Source organism: Oncorhynchus gorbuscha, linkage group LG02 (genome assembly GCF_021184085.1).
Source record: "Oncorhynchus gorbuscha isolate QuinsamMale2020 ecotype Even-year linkage group LG02, OgorEven_v1.0, whole genome shotgun sequence".
Lineage (NCBI taxonomy): Eukaryota > Metazoa > Chordata > Actinopteri > Salmoniformes > Salmonidae > Oncorhynchus > Oncorhynchus gorbuscha.
In genome coordinates, this window is record NC_060174.1 from 10,267,416 (window position 1) to 10,283,755 (window position 16,340).

Consider the following 16,340-nt stretch of genomic DNA (forward strand, 5'->3'; position numbering starts at 1 on the left):
AGACTGGTGTGTGCCTTTCCAAATCATGTCCAATCAATTGAATTTACCACAGGTGGACTCCAAGTTGTAGAAACATCTCAAGGATGATCAATGGAAACAGGATGCACCTGAGCTCAAGCTCGAGTCTCATGGCAAAGGGTCTGAATACTTATGTAAATAATGAATGTGCAAACGTTTTGAAAATCCAGTTTCTGCTTTGTCATTATGGGCTATTGTGTGTAGAGTGAGGATTTTATTTAATCCATTTTAGAATGAGGCTGTAATGAAATGTGGACACAGTCAAGGGGGTCTGAATACTTTCCCAATGCACTGTATCCATGGCAAATTATTTGAAAGATGTTTATCCTTCTATTGACAATTGTTGCATTACGCATGTTTTATTTATTTTAGCCTTGATGATGATCCAGACCGGTTGGTGGTAGTTTTGTGAGAACTGCAATGCCATTTAAATTTGGTCAAAAATAAAGATTTTCAGTCCGTTTAAAAAAAAAGCTTTTGGATCCAGCGTTGGAGCTGTCATCAGTCATCTTTTTTTTCGTCTTTCCAACCAAGCCCCGGTTATATCCACGGTGTCTTACAGTTGCCTGAGAATAAACCACTCTGGCCCTGCGCAAAATGTTGACAGCTTTCCACAGTAGATAACATGAGATATGCAGTCACCCACACACTTATCCTAATCCCACTCCTATAAAGAGGACTATCGTTTGGTTACATGTCAAATCAACACACATCGAGCTGAGAGCAATGCATCGTGGGTCATATCATATGACACTTGAGTGTTTTTGCTCTTGTCTGTATTCTAAAACTATTCGTTTTATTTTTTTTGAAGGCGGTGTTTTAACACGAAGTGAATCATTGTTGTGGGGCCAGGGTATGCCTCCCACCCCCCCTTCTATATTGTGATGATTCCATTTCACCTATTCTGTAGAAGGCAATCCGAGCACACAGCAACTGTTCCAAAGGTCTTGTTGTGTGGTCTGTGTGTAAATTAGTGTTACTTAGCTGCCCAGAGATAATGTAGGAGGAAAAATCTAGTCTGGGCAGTACTCACCATACCTGATGCTTTAGTCTGGACCTGACCATACCTCTAAATGATTTACATTGATAACCAAGCGGCATGATTTACTGTACAACCACTACAAGGGCAATGTGCTCACAGAGTATGACGAGACAACCAACTAATTTGGGGAGGTAGACGAGGTGTTGTGTAATACGACACCTGCACCACCCCCAGAAAATTAAAACACTTTTTTTTTTAAAGACGCCCAACATTGGTCGAACAGTTTAGTCCCTCATGTCCGTGTCCCTCATGTCCGTGTCCCTTATCTGTCTCCAGCTGCACACCGGCGGCATTATCATCATGAAGGACACCAGCGAGGAAGAGGAGGAGCTGGTGGAGCCTGTCTCTGCCCACGGCCCCAAGATCGAGGAGGAGGAACAGGAGCCCGAGGCCCCCGAGTCCTTCGAGTACGTTGACGAATGAACGCTGTCCAAGCAAAAAGGTATGTGTCCTGCACCAGTGTTTACCACATGATGGATCTGGCTACAATTGATGGTTTGCAGATTTTTTTTTTAATTGAATGGGTTCACTCTGAAAGTGAGGGTTTTTGCTTAGAAACAAGTTTTGTTTCAGCAAATGCTGTAGATAGTGCTGAACATGTTGTATCCCCAGCCTAGGGGTAAAAATAGCGACCATTTCCTCCTGCTTTTGTGCGAGAACTCAAACTTTCAGGATCAAGCAACCTGAATATTCAGCATCGCCTTGTAATTATACAGGCAACCGTCTCAGAGTAGCTATGTCACATTGATGGTTCAGAGAGAGGCAATGGTACAGTGTGCAGATCTTTGGGTTCTTGTTCCCATGCCTAACCTGGCTCGCGTTCATCAGTGCCTATGGAATGTAAACCGTGCTGCCATTGCCAAACCCCCCCCGAGGGCAAACCTCCATCTGTAATTGCACGGCATAAAGAGCCGAGCTATATTGATGATGGCCAAAAATGACAAAACAATGTTATGTTTGTCTTGGTCCTCATTTTATCTCCCAGGGTTGTACATACATTCAGATATTGTCATGCCCTTTGGGAACAGAAATGCTCCTGCTCTGCGAGTACGATGATTTCAAAAAACGCACCACAGTGGGCAATATTTTTTATTTTATTAAATCTCTTAAACTGTCCAATGTTTCCAGAGTTCTAGTTGAAATAGTCTGCCTTCCAAAGAAATGGTAATTGATTATGTTAAAAAGCAGCTTTTCTGTGTTGGAATGTTGTGGGCATAATATACCAGTAAATGAAAATATTAATGTGAGTAGACTGCTGATTGGCCAACTCATCCTCTGAGGAAATGACAGGCATTTTTTAAAGTTATCTGACATAGAAGTTTTAGTATTGTTTTTTTGAAGTGTTTATTGAAGTGTTTATTTTTCTACAATTTATGTTTTGGTCACACGAGTATATGACGAGTCGTCAACATTATTTGGGTACGAGTTAACAGAATATTAACTTTTAAAAGTAAGATTTTTCGCTGCACAGTTACTTTAATGACAGTTCTTAAATTATGATAATTTAAAAGTTCATTGTCATTTAATAAACATTTGAATATAGATATTCACAATAAACAAAACATTCCTGTAAAAAAATAAAGTTCTGAATTCTGGGTGTTTAGTGATCAAACACAGAGCCTGATCAGGTGGTATCCTAACCGCTCTGTCCTTTTGCTTCCACAGGTGACGTTACCAGGCTTCTACAGGAAGAATCTTCACATCCCAGCATGCACCTCTTTGTCTACTCCCCCTTACTTATTTTACATGCTCCTTCCCTGTCATGGCCCCCTTTGTCAGACAGGGAATGTTTGACATTCTCTTGTTAAATGGTATCATTTTCTGTCAGTACAATAAAATGAAAAAGTGGAGCATGTGTGCTTATTTTTTTTCCTGCATGTGCCGTGTGTACATAGTGTAATCCCCCTAATCATACACGTTTAGGATGGTTTACATTCTCTCCAGTGTTTCATCACAGCCAGGCCACCAGCCTGCTATTATTCTGCCCAGTCTAGTTTACACAAAACAGTGAACGGTCTCCCCATCACACTGCTGAAGTCTCCTTACCATACCCAGGGCTTGAACACACACTCACATTGAATGCACAAGGACAATACACTCTTAGACTTACACGTCAGATTTAAACAAATAAATAAAATATAAATGTAGACATCTCAACGGACGTTTTAGTCTTTGGCTGCGAAGTGCGAACTGTTAACGGAGAACTAGATGAGGATGTTCCACATTGAGTTTAAGTGACACAGGGTGTTGGTTCGGTTGTTTATGAAAGCCTGTGGAATGCCAGTTGGTTAAGGAGCTATAACGTTTGAAAATGGAACATTAGCAGCAACTGTTCTTAATACTTTAAGGTCGTTAGTGTTTTAATATGTGCCCTCTTCATTCCATTACCATCTGGGGGAAAAGATGACATGAAATGCTGCTGGGCAAGAATTAACAAAGCAAGTGGGGCGACGTGAAGCCACCATAGAATGTGTTGCATGTCGGAAAACATTTAACTTACTTGATTTTATGTCGCTACAAACGTTTGACCTATTTTGCTATTTTGGGAGAGAGAGAAGTGTGCTTCACTGCTTGAAAACAATCGATGGTTATTCCTCCTCACTATAGTCCTTTCTACCTCAGCTATTTAGTAACACTAACCCATGCAGCTGTGCTCTATCACCACAATTTCTAAAAACATCTTTTCACTTTATTATTTTGGGTTATTGTGTGTAGATTGAGTATTTATTGAATCCATTTTAGAATAAGGCTGTAACAGAACAAAATGTGTAAAAAGTCAAGGAGCCTGAATACTCCAGGTCGCAGTTGTAAATGAGAACTTGTTCTCAACTGGCCTACCTGATTAAATAAAGGTGAAAAAATAAACTATGCTTTCCGAATGCATTGTACCCAAAAGCTCCAGTATCTGTGTTAGATGCGCCTCCACTTTCACACCCAGGAAGCTAAGATTCAAACTCCCATTAGACTGCTCTGCAAGCGTTATGTCAAAATATGTTAATTACTGACCAAATATGGAGTTTCGCTAAGTAGCTATCTTTTATTTAATCCCGTTACGGCCGGTATGTACTTACAAAAAAAATCTAAATATTTATTTTTACAAGCAACCTATAAAATTCAGCACCTCCAATGCAACAGCTCAATATGTTGGAGGTGCGTCTGCTAAATGGCATATATTATTATATTATTATATATTACATTTTTTTCAGTTGCTTGTACATTTTTATTTAGACTTTTTGGAAGTACATACAGGAGTAAATGAAAATAGTTTCTCAGTGAAACTCCATATTTGGTGAGTAACAAACCTATTTTGGTATAACGCTTGCAGAGCTGTCTGAGAGTTTGAATCTGAGCTTCCTGGGTGTTGGAAAGGTGACACGTCACACTGGAACAACTGAACCTCAAACATGCCACAGGAAGTTGTAACAGCCTGTAGTCCCCAACTGACACGAGGAAATGTTTAGTCATACTCTGAGCCTCCCTTCTCCACCCTGTTTCCCAAAGGAGATGAGATGACCGCCAATGTTTCACTTCCCGTATGTCTGTTCTATGCGGGTGGGATATTGTAGATTTCTGGGGGGAAAAAGTGGAAAATCTAAATTCCTGGAAGAACCTTGTAAATCTGAAATAGTTCACATTGTCTTTGTTTATTTTGCCTCGGCTTTTCTCTTCAACATGCCATCCTTGGCACTCACTTATCTGACCAAGTAATTTAACAGAGTAATGAGATGTTGGCACACACACCCTTTCCATCATCAGCAGCATTGGTTCTTTATGACCCCAGTACCACATGGAATAATTCTATAGGTAACCAACTCTAACCATGGCCTTATTCTGGGACCTGAACCTGTCATGTAACCTTCAATTCTAAAACACAAACTTGTCTTCATGAATCAATATCTGGCGCAACATCAGTTCAAAAATTGGTGAGCTGTGATGTAGTTGGTGTTAAGAAGCGAAAGTCTTCGGCGTCATTTCCCAACGGGGACAATATGCCCAACACCATACAAGGCAAAAGTTACTCCTGATGTGGTGTCCAGCCAGTCCGAGCCGTGAACCCTGGGGAGCAGTTCTGGCCAGGCGGTAGACTGGCGCCTCCAGTGCCTTTTCAGCATACTGATGAATGAGAGACAGAACGAGCATACCTTTGGCGTTCTCGCCCGTGGAGTCACCGTCTGTTGGAAACGTTGGTGAGTAAGTGTCGAGGAAATGATTGCAGCTCAACAGCTCTCATGTTGTTTAGGCAAACAAGCAGTCCCACCAGGTCAGGATGGGCCAATAGAATCGTCGGAGGGGATGGTTGTTAAATTGATTGTGTGGCTATGGAGCTGAAGGCAGGGTTAAGGCCCCAGCGTGTTTGCTTGACTTATAGGCCAGCGAGTGACATGCAGGCGGTCCATGGGACTCTGGACAGGGCAGACTGTTTTGACTCTTCAATGAGACTTGAGATCTAACGGGTGGGATGTTGTGCATCTAGGCTGATGTCCAAAATCCTAGTATCTCTGAACTAAAAGGCATCAGTCAGACCTCCCATTGAGACAAGCATCATCTAGGAAAATATCTATTGGGTCGTGATGATATGATTAATTTGCTGTGGTTTGTTTTCATGCCTCCGTGATGTGATGAATATGCTGTGGTTTTGTTTGTTTACCTCTGTCGAAATTTCTTCTGAAGTGCTTGACAAATGTTATTTTCAAATATACTAAAATGAGCTCCCCCCCACGTTACAATCAACTAGTGCAGCTGAGTTCAGAACTCTTCCTTATTAATCCATTACATTGGAGAATGGAAGACATGTTTGGCTATATTAAAAATAAATATGTCCAATGTACAATTGCAGAGAAATACTGTACCAATGACATGAGTCTAGTTTGCATCACAAGAGTAGCCGCTCTTACGCGACCTAGCTTTCTCGTGTTTTACATGAATGGCTTACTGTATGTTTGATTCCAGTCAGCCTCCGCAACAGGAGTCCTATTGCTTTTGCAGGTGGTTAGGTTCTGTTCAGCAAGGTTTTTGGAACATCAAAGCTTCTGCGACCGCTGATTTAAACACTTCAAATGTCCTCTTCTGTCAACCTCAGACATATTGGGTTTCAGCTCTCGGAGGGCTGACAACCACCCAAGACCAGTGTGGAAGATGAGGCAGTCTAGGGGTATTTTATTAGGATCCTCATTAGCTATTGCGAAAGCAGCAGCTACTCTTCCTATCAAATCTCAAAGAAGTATGGAAGCCATAATATCATATACTTCCATAAAGGTGTAATGGTAAAAGCTAATTGACCCAAAGGAGGGATGTCAGTATGGGTAGACTAGCCAATCTTCACTCTCTCCAGCTTTGGTTCCCCACACCTGGCAGAGAGGGGCGTTCTGTGGCCCTCTGAACAGCTGAAGGCCAGACCTGTGATGGTGAGGACTACATTTTCCTATACCGGTCGTCCCACTGGAAAGGCTGACCGCTGGCTGCTCACTGGGTGTGGAGGACAGGCCTCCAGGGAGCCCCCCCCCCCCCCCCCCAATATAGTCTCCTCTAAAGGGGAGGGGCTGCAGGGCCAGCCCATTCTGGGAACCAGGGCTAGAGACATAAACAGCACAACTGCAGAACGAAGTAGCAAGTAAGAGGAGGGGTGGAAGGGTATAGTACCTGACACGTCATCCACTTTTACCCCCCCCCTGGATGTGTGGAGGAGGATGGAAGATTTGCGGTGTGAAAGAATGCCTGTAACACTGTGCCTATTCATTCTGGCCATCCATTCATCATCAGCATTTAGAAAATACAGGAAGGACTGTTTGGGATTCTTTGCACAAGTAGTTCCAAAGTGTGAAACCCAAGCCATTCTTTCAGAGTGAACTCATGAGCGGTCTACCTATTAGTGTTGTCAGCTCGTTGAGCTGTGGGACTGGAGAGTTAGAGGGTGAGGGCAAAATGGGGGCTACCGCTAATGAGGTGGATACATCAAGGTCTGAGAGGGAGGAACCGTTGTATCCTGCCAAGCCATTGTCCATGTGGCCTCAGTCTCTGCCTCTTTGTCCAGTAGATTAAGTTATTACCTTGACATGTGACAGTTGCCATTCTCCTGCTGGCTTAGGAGCTTCCTTTTTTGCATGTTTTAAGAGCAAAAGTCAGTTTAGGCGTTGGCAATGTTGAATACGATTACAAGATCAGTATGAAAACCCAAATGGCAACATAACTAGAGGACTGATCCTAAGACCTTATTTTGCTATGGTTACCAGTAGCAAACCAGTGAGCTGAGATAAGGTGGGGCTTTACCTAGCAAAGACTCAAAGATGACCTGGGTGGGGCCGTCTACATCTAACCCCCCCCCCCCTCCAGGGACCACATCTACCCCCCCCCCTCCAGGGACCACATCTACCCCCCTCCAGGGACCACATCTACCCCCCCCCTCCAGCAACAACATCTACCCCCCCCCCAGGGACCACATCTACCCCCTCCAGCAACAACATCTACCCCCTCCAGCAACAACATCTACCCCTCCAGCAACAACATCTACCCCCCCCTCCAGCAACAACATCTATCCCTCCCCTCCAGGAACCACATCTACCCCCTACCCCCCCTCCCTCCAGCCACGAACATCTACCCCTCCCTCCAGTGACAAGCCACATCTACCCTGGGGGGGAGGGTGGGTAGATGTAGTCCTGGCAGTCTCAGTGTACCGAGACCCTTGGACGTTGCGGCTAGTGACATTAATGGAGCTTGGCCTCTTTGCGTTTGAGCACATTTCTCTTTTATAGAGGGGAAACGTCTCCAGCAACGGCACTCTGCCTCTCTGCAGGGGAGTCCACCGCAGACTTCCCAGAAAAAAGGCCAGGATCCAGGCCCTGTGGCTGGGTACAGACTGGACAGTTGAGCCTTTACCACCACGACCAGTCTGGAGCTCGACAGGTACAGGCTGACTCCGCGTCTATAGGATCTTAAATAGCAGAGTCAGGCCTACACAGCAGATGTTTTCCATAGCCAATAGCAGTTACTGTATGTGACCAGGGTAGGAGTTTTGTGATGTGGCCCAGGACAATGCTTTGAAACAGACTAAACATGTCCGCTGTGAGGACCATAGCTCATGAAAGGACTAGAGGACTGGATGCCTTACATTTTTGCACCAGGAGAAATAAACAGTGTAATTATTGACTGGGTGACACACCATCAGGGGACGTTTGTTCAATTTACAATATGAGCAGCTCTCTTAAGCCCTGGTTAGACTTGGTGCTAATGCTCTAAGGCCCTGTTTATACCTGGTTCTGTCCTGATCTTGTCCACATTCTGATTGTGCCCACATTTTCAGACAGGTGTAGATGATTAAAAGACACATTGTGATCAGATCTTCCTGACCACCTCCTGAGGTAGTCATGCACGCAAGTGTCAATGGATCATTTTGATGCCATAAGTCAATGATGATTTAATGTGGCTTAAAATATATATTATTATGAAAGAATATCTTTCAAATAGTTTACATACAGGGAGGGACAATAAAATCTGGTCACAATGCAGACACATTGGACAGATAAGACTCATTTTAATACCATGTCTAGCATTGGGCTAGTAACCGAAAGGTCGTTCGTGGATTTTTAAAAACATTTTTAATCTGATGTTCTGCCCTTAAGGAAGGCAGTTAGCCCCCGACAGACAATAACTGCTCCCCGATGACGTAAATGTTGATTAAGGCAGCCCCCCCCCGTACACAGCTCTGATTGAGGGTTTGGGTTTGTGAAAGAAAATGTTTGCTTTTCTAATGACCAACTTCTGTGTTCATACTACAAGTGACTGTTTGAACAAATCTTCACTATCAGTATCTGCATTTTGGCAGTACGCACAGACCCTTATTTTGAGAATGAAAGATCTGTTTAAAATCAAATCAAATTTAGTGTTTCTAGCTCCAACAGTGCAGTAATATCTAATACACAAATATAAGTAAAGGAATTAGAGAGAAGAAGCGTTGTGAGGTGTTGGTCAGTCACATGAATGAACAATAAGCTATGAATGAACCAGTATTAGTGAACGATAAGCTATGACTGAACCAGTATTAGTGAACGATAAGCTATGACTGAACCAGTATTAGTGAACGATAAGCTATGAATGAACCAGTATTAGTGAATGATAAGCTATGAATGAACCAGTATTAGTGAACGATAAGCTATGAATGAACCAGTATTAGTGAACGATAAGCTATGAATGAACCAGTATTAGTGAACGATAAGCTATGAATGAACCAGTATTAGTGAATGATAAGCTATGAATGAACCAGTATTAGTGAACGATAAGCTATGACTGAACCAGTATTAGTGAACGATAAGCTATGAATGAACCAGTATTAGTGAACGATAAGCTATGAATGAACCAGTATTAGTGAACGATAAGCGATAAGCTATGAATGAACCAGTATTAGTGAACGATAAGCTATGACTGAACCAGTATTAGTGAACGATAAGAACCAGTATTATGACTGAACCAGTATTAGTGAACGATAAGCTATGAATGAACCAGTATTAGTGAACGATAAGCTATGAATGAACCAGTATTAGTGAACGATAAGCTATGAATGAACCAGTATTAGTGAACGATAAGCTATGAATGAACCAGTATTAGTGAACGATAAGCTATGAATGAACCAGTATTAGTGAATGATAAGCTATGAATGAACCAGTATTAGTGAATGATAAGCTATGAATGAACCAGTATTGGTCGGTGACATGAATGAACCAGTATTAGTGAATGATAAGCTATGAATGAACCAGTATTAGTGAACGATAAGCTATGAATGAACCAGTATTAGTGAATGATAAGCTATGAATGAACCAGTATTAGTGAATGATAAGCTATGAATGAACCAGTATTAGTGAACGATAAGCTATGAATGAACCAGTATTAGTGAACGATAAGCTATGAATGAACCAGTATTAGTGAATGATAAGCTATGAATGAACCAGTATTAGTGAATGATAAGCTATGAATGAACCAGTATTAGTGAATGATAAGCTATGAATGAACCAGTATTAGTGAACGATAAGCTATGAATGAACCAGTATTAGTGAATGATAAGATAAGCTATGAACTATGAATGAACCAGTATTAGTGAATGATAAGCTATGAATGAACCAGTATTAGTGAATGATAAGCTATGAATGAACCAGTATTAGTGAACGATAAGCTATGAACGAACCAGTATTAGTGAACGATAAGCTATGAATGAACCAGTATTAGTGAATGATAAGCTATGAATGAACCAGTATTAGTGAATGATAAGCTATGAATGAACCAGTATTAGTGAACGATAAGCTATGATAAGCTATGAATGAACCAGTATTAGTGAACGATAAGCTATGAACGAACCAGTATTAGTGAATGATAAGCTATGAATGAACCAGTATTAGTGAACGATAAGCTATGAATGAACCAGTATTAGTGAATGATAAGCTATGAATGAACCAGTATTAGTGAACGATAAGCTATGAATGAACCAGTATTAGTGAACGATAAGCTATGAACGAACCAGTATTAGTGAATGATAAGCTATGAATGAACCAGTATTAGTGAACGATAAGCTATGAATGAACCAGTATTAGTGAATGATAAGCTATGAATGAACCAGTATTAGTGAACGATAAGCTATGAACGAACCAGTATTGGTCGGTGACATGAATGAACCAGTATTAGTGAACGATAAGCTATGAATGAACCAGTATTAGTCGATAAGCTATGAATGAACCAGTATTAGTCGGTCACATGAATGAACGATAAGCTATGACTGAACCAGTATTAGTGAACGATAAGCTATGAATGAACCAGTATTAGTGAACGATAAGCTAGGAATGAACCAGTATTAGTGAACGATAAGCTATGAATGAACCAGTATTAGTGAACGATAAGCTATGACTGAACCAGTATTAGTGAACGATAAGCTATGAATGAACCAGTATTAGTCGGTCACACGAATGAACGATAAGCTATGACTGAACCAGTATTAGTGAACGATAAGCTATGAATGAACCAGTATTAGTCGGTGACATGAACGAACCAGTATTAGTGAACGATAAGCTATGAATGAACCAGTATTAGTCGGTCCCATGAATGAACGATAAGCTATGACTGAACCAGTATTAGTGAACGATAAGCTATGAATGAACCAGTATTAGTGAACGATAAGCTATGACTGAACCAGTATTAGTGAACGATAAGCTATGACTGAACCAGTATTAGTGAACGATAAGCTATGACTGAACCAGTATTAGTGAATGATAAGCTATGACTGAACCAGTATTAGTGAACGATAAGCTATGAATGAACCAGTATTGGTCAGTCACATGAATGAACGATAAGTTAAATCATGCAAATATATATTCCAGAACTAATCAGACCAGAAAAGCTCACTTCACACTGGTATTTTATGCATCTAAGTTTGACTGGGAGCTCTACAGCATGTTAATACAGCATCATCTAAGTTTGACTGGGACCTCTCCAGCATGTTAATACAGCATCATCTAAGTTTGACTGGGACCTCTCCAGCATGTTAATACAGCATCATCTAAGTTTGACTGGGACCTCTCCAGCATGTTAATACAGCATCATCTAAGTTTGACTGGGACCTCTCCAGCATGTTAATACAGCATCATCTAAGTTTGACTGGGACCTCTCCAGCATGTTAATACAGCATCATCTAAGTTTGACTGGGACCTCTCCAGCATGTTAATACAGCATCATCTAAGTTTGACTGGGACCTCTCCAGCATGTTAATACAGCATCATCATCATCTAAGTTTAAGTTTGACTGGGACCTCTCCAGCATGTTAATACAGCATCATCTAAGTTTGACTGGGACCTCTCCAGCATGTTAATACAGCATCATCTAAGTTTGACTGGGACCTCTCCAGCATGCGAATACAGCATCATTTAAGTTTGACTGGGACCTCTCCAGCATGCGAATACAGAATCATCTAAGTTTGACTGGGACCTCTCCAGCATGTTAATACAGAATCATCTAAGTTTGACTGGGACCTCTCCAGCATGTTAATACAGAATCATCTAAGTTTGACTGGGACCTCTCCAGCATGTTAATACAGAATCATCTAAGTTTGACTGGGACCTCTCCAGCATGTTAATACAGAATCATCTAAGTTTGACTGGGACCTCTCCAGCATGTTAATACAGAATCATCTAAGTTTGACTGGGACCTCTCCAGCATGTTAATACAGAATCATCTAAGTTTGACTGGGACCTCTCCAGCATGTTAATCCACAGAATCATCTAAGTTTGACTGGGACCTCTCCAGCATGTTAATACAGAATCATCTAAGTTTGACTGGGACCTCTCCAGCATGTTAATACAGAATCATCTAAGTTTGACTGGGACCTCTCCAGCATGTTAATACAGAATCATCTAAGTTTGACTGGGACCTCTCCAGCATGTTAATACAGAATCATCTAAGTTTGACTGGGACCTCTCCAGCATGTTAATACAGAATCATCTAAGTTTGACTGGGACCTCTCCAGCATGTTAATACAGAATCATCTAAGTTTGACTGGGACCTCTCCAGCATGTTAATACAGAATCATCTAAGTTTGACTGGGACCTCTCCAGCATGTTAATACAGAATCATCTAAGTTTGACTGGGACCTCTCCAGCATGCTGTTACAGTTTTTCTCAGTTGCTTTGGTGCATGTTTCATATCATCCCTAACATGTGCAAAATAATAAGTGCATTTCTCAGAACAATTTGTACAAACTGCAATATACAATATTTATGTTCCTAAAGCTAGTCAGTCACTAAAAATCCTTAGTACATCTCTCAAAAGTAAATATTCATGCCAATGATCATGTCAGTGTCATCAGAATGATAAGTCATAGAGTCATTGTTCACGAACAAGGTCGTCAAAATGTTTAGGCATGTTGTCAATGTAACTGTGTACTTTGACAGTATTACCTGATATAAACTTAGGCTACAGTTTGGATGACAGTTACTGTATTGAAAATGCACAAGGCTGCAATTCTATGGCATATATCAATTTCAACAGTACTATTTACATATTACTGTATGTGGGTTATTGATTGAAAGAGACTAGACAACCCAAAGGGCACAATGGAAAAAAAACTAAATTAGAAAGAAACACAGGAAACCACCCCTAAGGCACAACTTTGCCCGCAGCACTGTTGTGCTGTCTCTACACATCCAGACGTTCCTGTCTGTCGGCCCACATATCCTCATCCACATCACACCGGATATTTTCCCTTCCAATGCAACGTGGAAAGAATCTTTTGGAATGCCTTATCCATCCACTGCAGGCGTCTACTGTGATGTCCTCACATGCTGCATCCATTGCAGCCAGCAGGGTCATCTGTGTGTGTGGCTGACGATCGTACACCTTCCACCTCCATGCTGAAAATAACTACTCAATTGGGTTAAGGAATGGTGAATAAGGTGGGAGGAATTCTATGAGCATCCTCGGGTGGGTCACAAACCATTGCCTTATGATGTTTGATCGATGGAAACTCACATTATCACAAATGACCACATACTTTGGCAAATCCTCTCTAAACAGACCCCTCTCATCATCAGGGATGAGAGCCCTGTAGAGAGTCTCTAAAACGTTGAGTAGATGCTGGGTGTTGTATGGCCCTATAAGGGGGATATGGGTTAGGACACCATGCTCCGAAATAGCAGCACACATGGTGATATTTCCTCCCCGTTGGCCTGGCATATCCACAGTAGCTCTGTGACTGATGATATTCCGACCCCGCCTTCTGCATTTGGTCAGGTTGAAGCCAGCCTCATCCACGTATACAAAGTTGTGAGAGGGTTCACTTGATTCCAACTCCATTATACGCTATATCCCAGAACACACAGTTTAATTTGTTTTGGTAATGAAGAGTGACATAAAATGTACATATATTGCATGTTCCTTCCACAGCAATGGAAATGTGTGCAGTTTATGCTTACTGTACTATGTATCACTATAAAATGTTGCTGTAAAGTAGTTACATAGATATATGTTTTACCTGTACATACTGGTACCGTAGCTCCTTAACTCTGTCCTCATTCCGTTGGAATGGTACACGGTACAGCTGTTTCATACTCATCTGGTTTCTATGCAGCACCCTGTCGATGGTTGAGATGCTAACCGTATGGATGTTTTCAAAGACATCGTTGTCTTCTGTAATGGTCCTTTGTATTTCCCTGAGTCTCATGGCATTGTTTGCTCAGACCATGGTGCAAATAGCCTCCTCTGTTGAGGTGTGAAAAGGCGTCCTCTGCCACTGGTTTGAGGTAATCTTGCAGTCCTATGTGGGGAAATGCAGTGAGCATCGCACACTTTCACATCGAGAAAAACTATGCGAACACACATTTTACTGTAAAACTTACAAGTGGGTGCATGTAAGGTGCAGTATGTATCTGTATAGAGTATATTTCTGTATTCTGTGAAATACAAGTGGACTACTGTAATATGAAGCATTGTAGGAAGTATACAGTATACTGCTTATATACAGTAACAGTGCACTGTACATTGGTGGACATACCTGTTCTCTCTTCGAAACGTTTGAACTATTAAGGACACGGTTGATCTCCCAATATTCGGCTGCACCCTTCAACCCGCTTCAGCCATTGTAAGGCCATGATTGACAACATGGTCTACAATAGTGGCCCTTATGTCATCAGATATGTGCCTATGTCCTCTTCTGCCTCTTCCTCTGTTTTGCCTTCTACCACACATCCTTGCTCCTCTTCTTCCTCCTCTTGGCTGTTGACCCTGTTTGTATCCTGGTCCATCCATTATATGAAAATTACAACTCTGTGTTGTGGTCTGTCTATATATGCTTGCCAATTGATTCTTCATGAGATGCAACTTTGAGCAATTTCGACAACTGGTTGGTTGAACTAACACTTTTACATTCCTTAATGAGTGAGGGTCCATTTCACCTGCACAATTCATCAATTCATGTTTTTGTTCAAAAGGTCTAATAGAAATGTGTAAAACTATGCTTGACAGTTTATGACAAATAGTTCAACAATTTTGCATGTAATGGCTTATGCAAGGAACTAATGCCTAGATGTTTTGAGGGGTAAGACTATTCAACAGGGAACCATCTACTATATTTTAATCAACATGACATGAGCAATTGATAATGTGGAAAAAAGCTGACACTTGTACATTATCAATTGCAATTTGTTCAAAAGGAATAAGAAATTGCTTTAATGATGTGCAAAAGTGACTAGATGATTTGGAATTTGTACAAGTAGTATCAATAAATGCACCAAAGCGACTGAGGAAAAACTGTGATACAGAATCATTTAAGTTTGACAGTGTCCCTTTGTAGAATTTCCACAACAGGTTAAATGCATTCGGTTGTGCAACTAATTAGGTATCTCTTTTCCCTTCCCGAAAATGTGGGCACAATCTGAATGTGGACAACGGATGGCATGTTAGCCCCAGGTACAAACGCAGCTGTGAGCACAGCGAAAGTATGGCTGGAGAGGCTCAGACACACATGCACTGTTTGTATACCGAACTTAAACACAACATGTAAAGTGTCCAACGGAGCTGTTGCCAGATAATTGAATGTTCATTTCTCTACCACAAGCCCCCGCCTCACAACCGCAGACCGTGTAACCACGCCAGCCCAGGCAGGACCTCCACATCCGGCTTCTTCGTCTGAGGAGGGCTGCATTTCAGTCTGTCATAAAGCCCTTTTGTGGGGAAAAATGTATTGATTGGGTGGGCCGGCCTATGCCCCTCCACCAGTTATGTGAAATCCTAATGAATTTCAATTGACCAATTTCATTCTATGAAGTGTCACTCAGTCAAATCTTCAAAATTGTTGCATGTTGTGTTTACATTTTTGTTCAGTATATTTGTCAGCCTTCTATGAAGTAGAAACAGCAACCCTTCATGAGGTAAGCACTCTGCATGGAGGAGTGGACAACATTTCTCAGAAGGATCAGATAACATTATGCGTCAGGGAGAAAATGAGGTTCTGTGTATAAGAGTAAAGCCCTTAAAGGGATACTTCAAGATTTTGGGAGTGAAGCCCTTTGTCTACTTTCCCAGAGTCAGATGAACTCTGCGTGCAGTTTAAAGTTGCTAACTAGGGTTAGCGCAATGACAATGTCTATGGTAACTGCTAGCATACTAGTAGATACAATAGACTAACAGTTATTGCGCTAGTCGCTAGTTAGAGGTAGTCAATTCTAACTTCCTTCATACTGGATGCTGACAAAAATGGTATCATTGGCAAAATAGTGAAGTATCCCTTTAATTAATGTAATAAAACAGACAATCA

General features: G+C 41.5%; 1 protein-coding gene across 2 annotated transcripts in view; it reads left to right on the forward strand.

Moving 5' to 3' along the window:
• psmd1 (proteasome 26S subunit, non-ATPase 1) overlaps positions 1-2,910 on the forward strand; it is a 53,202-nt gene extending 50,292 nt beyond the window's left edge. The window contains exons 25-26 of one of the 2 annotated variants that reach the window (XM_046300736.1): positions 1,337-1,502; positions 2,726-2,910. In XM_046300736.1, coding sequence (XP_046156692.1) covers positions 1,337-1,483 — 147 coding nt within the window. In that variant the 3' untranslated portion in view covers positions 1,484-1,502; positions 2,726-2,910. Of the gene's footprint in view, positions 1-1,336; positions 1,503-2,725 lie in introns of those variants that run through there. The other variant, XR_006832053.1, reaches the window with a different exon arrangement.
• Positions 2,911-16,340: the final 13,430 nt, after the last annotated feature.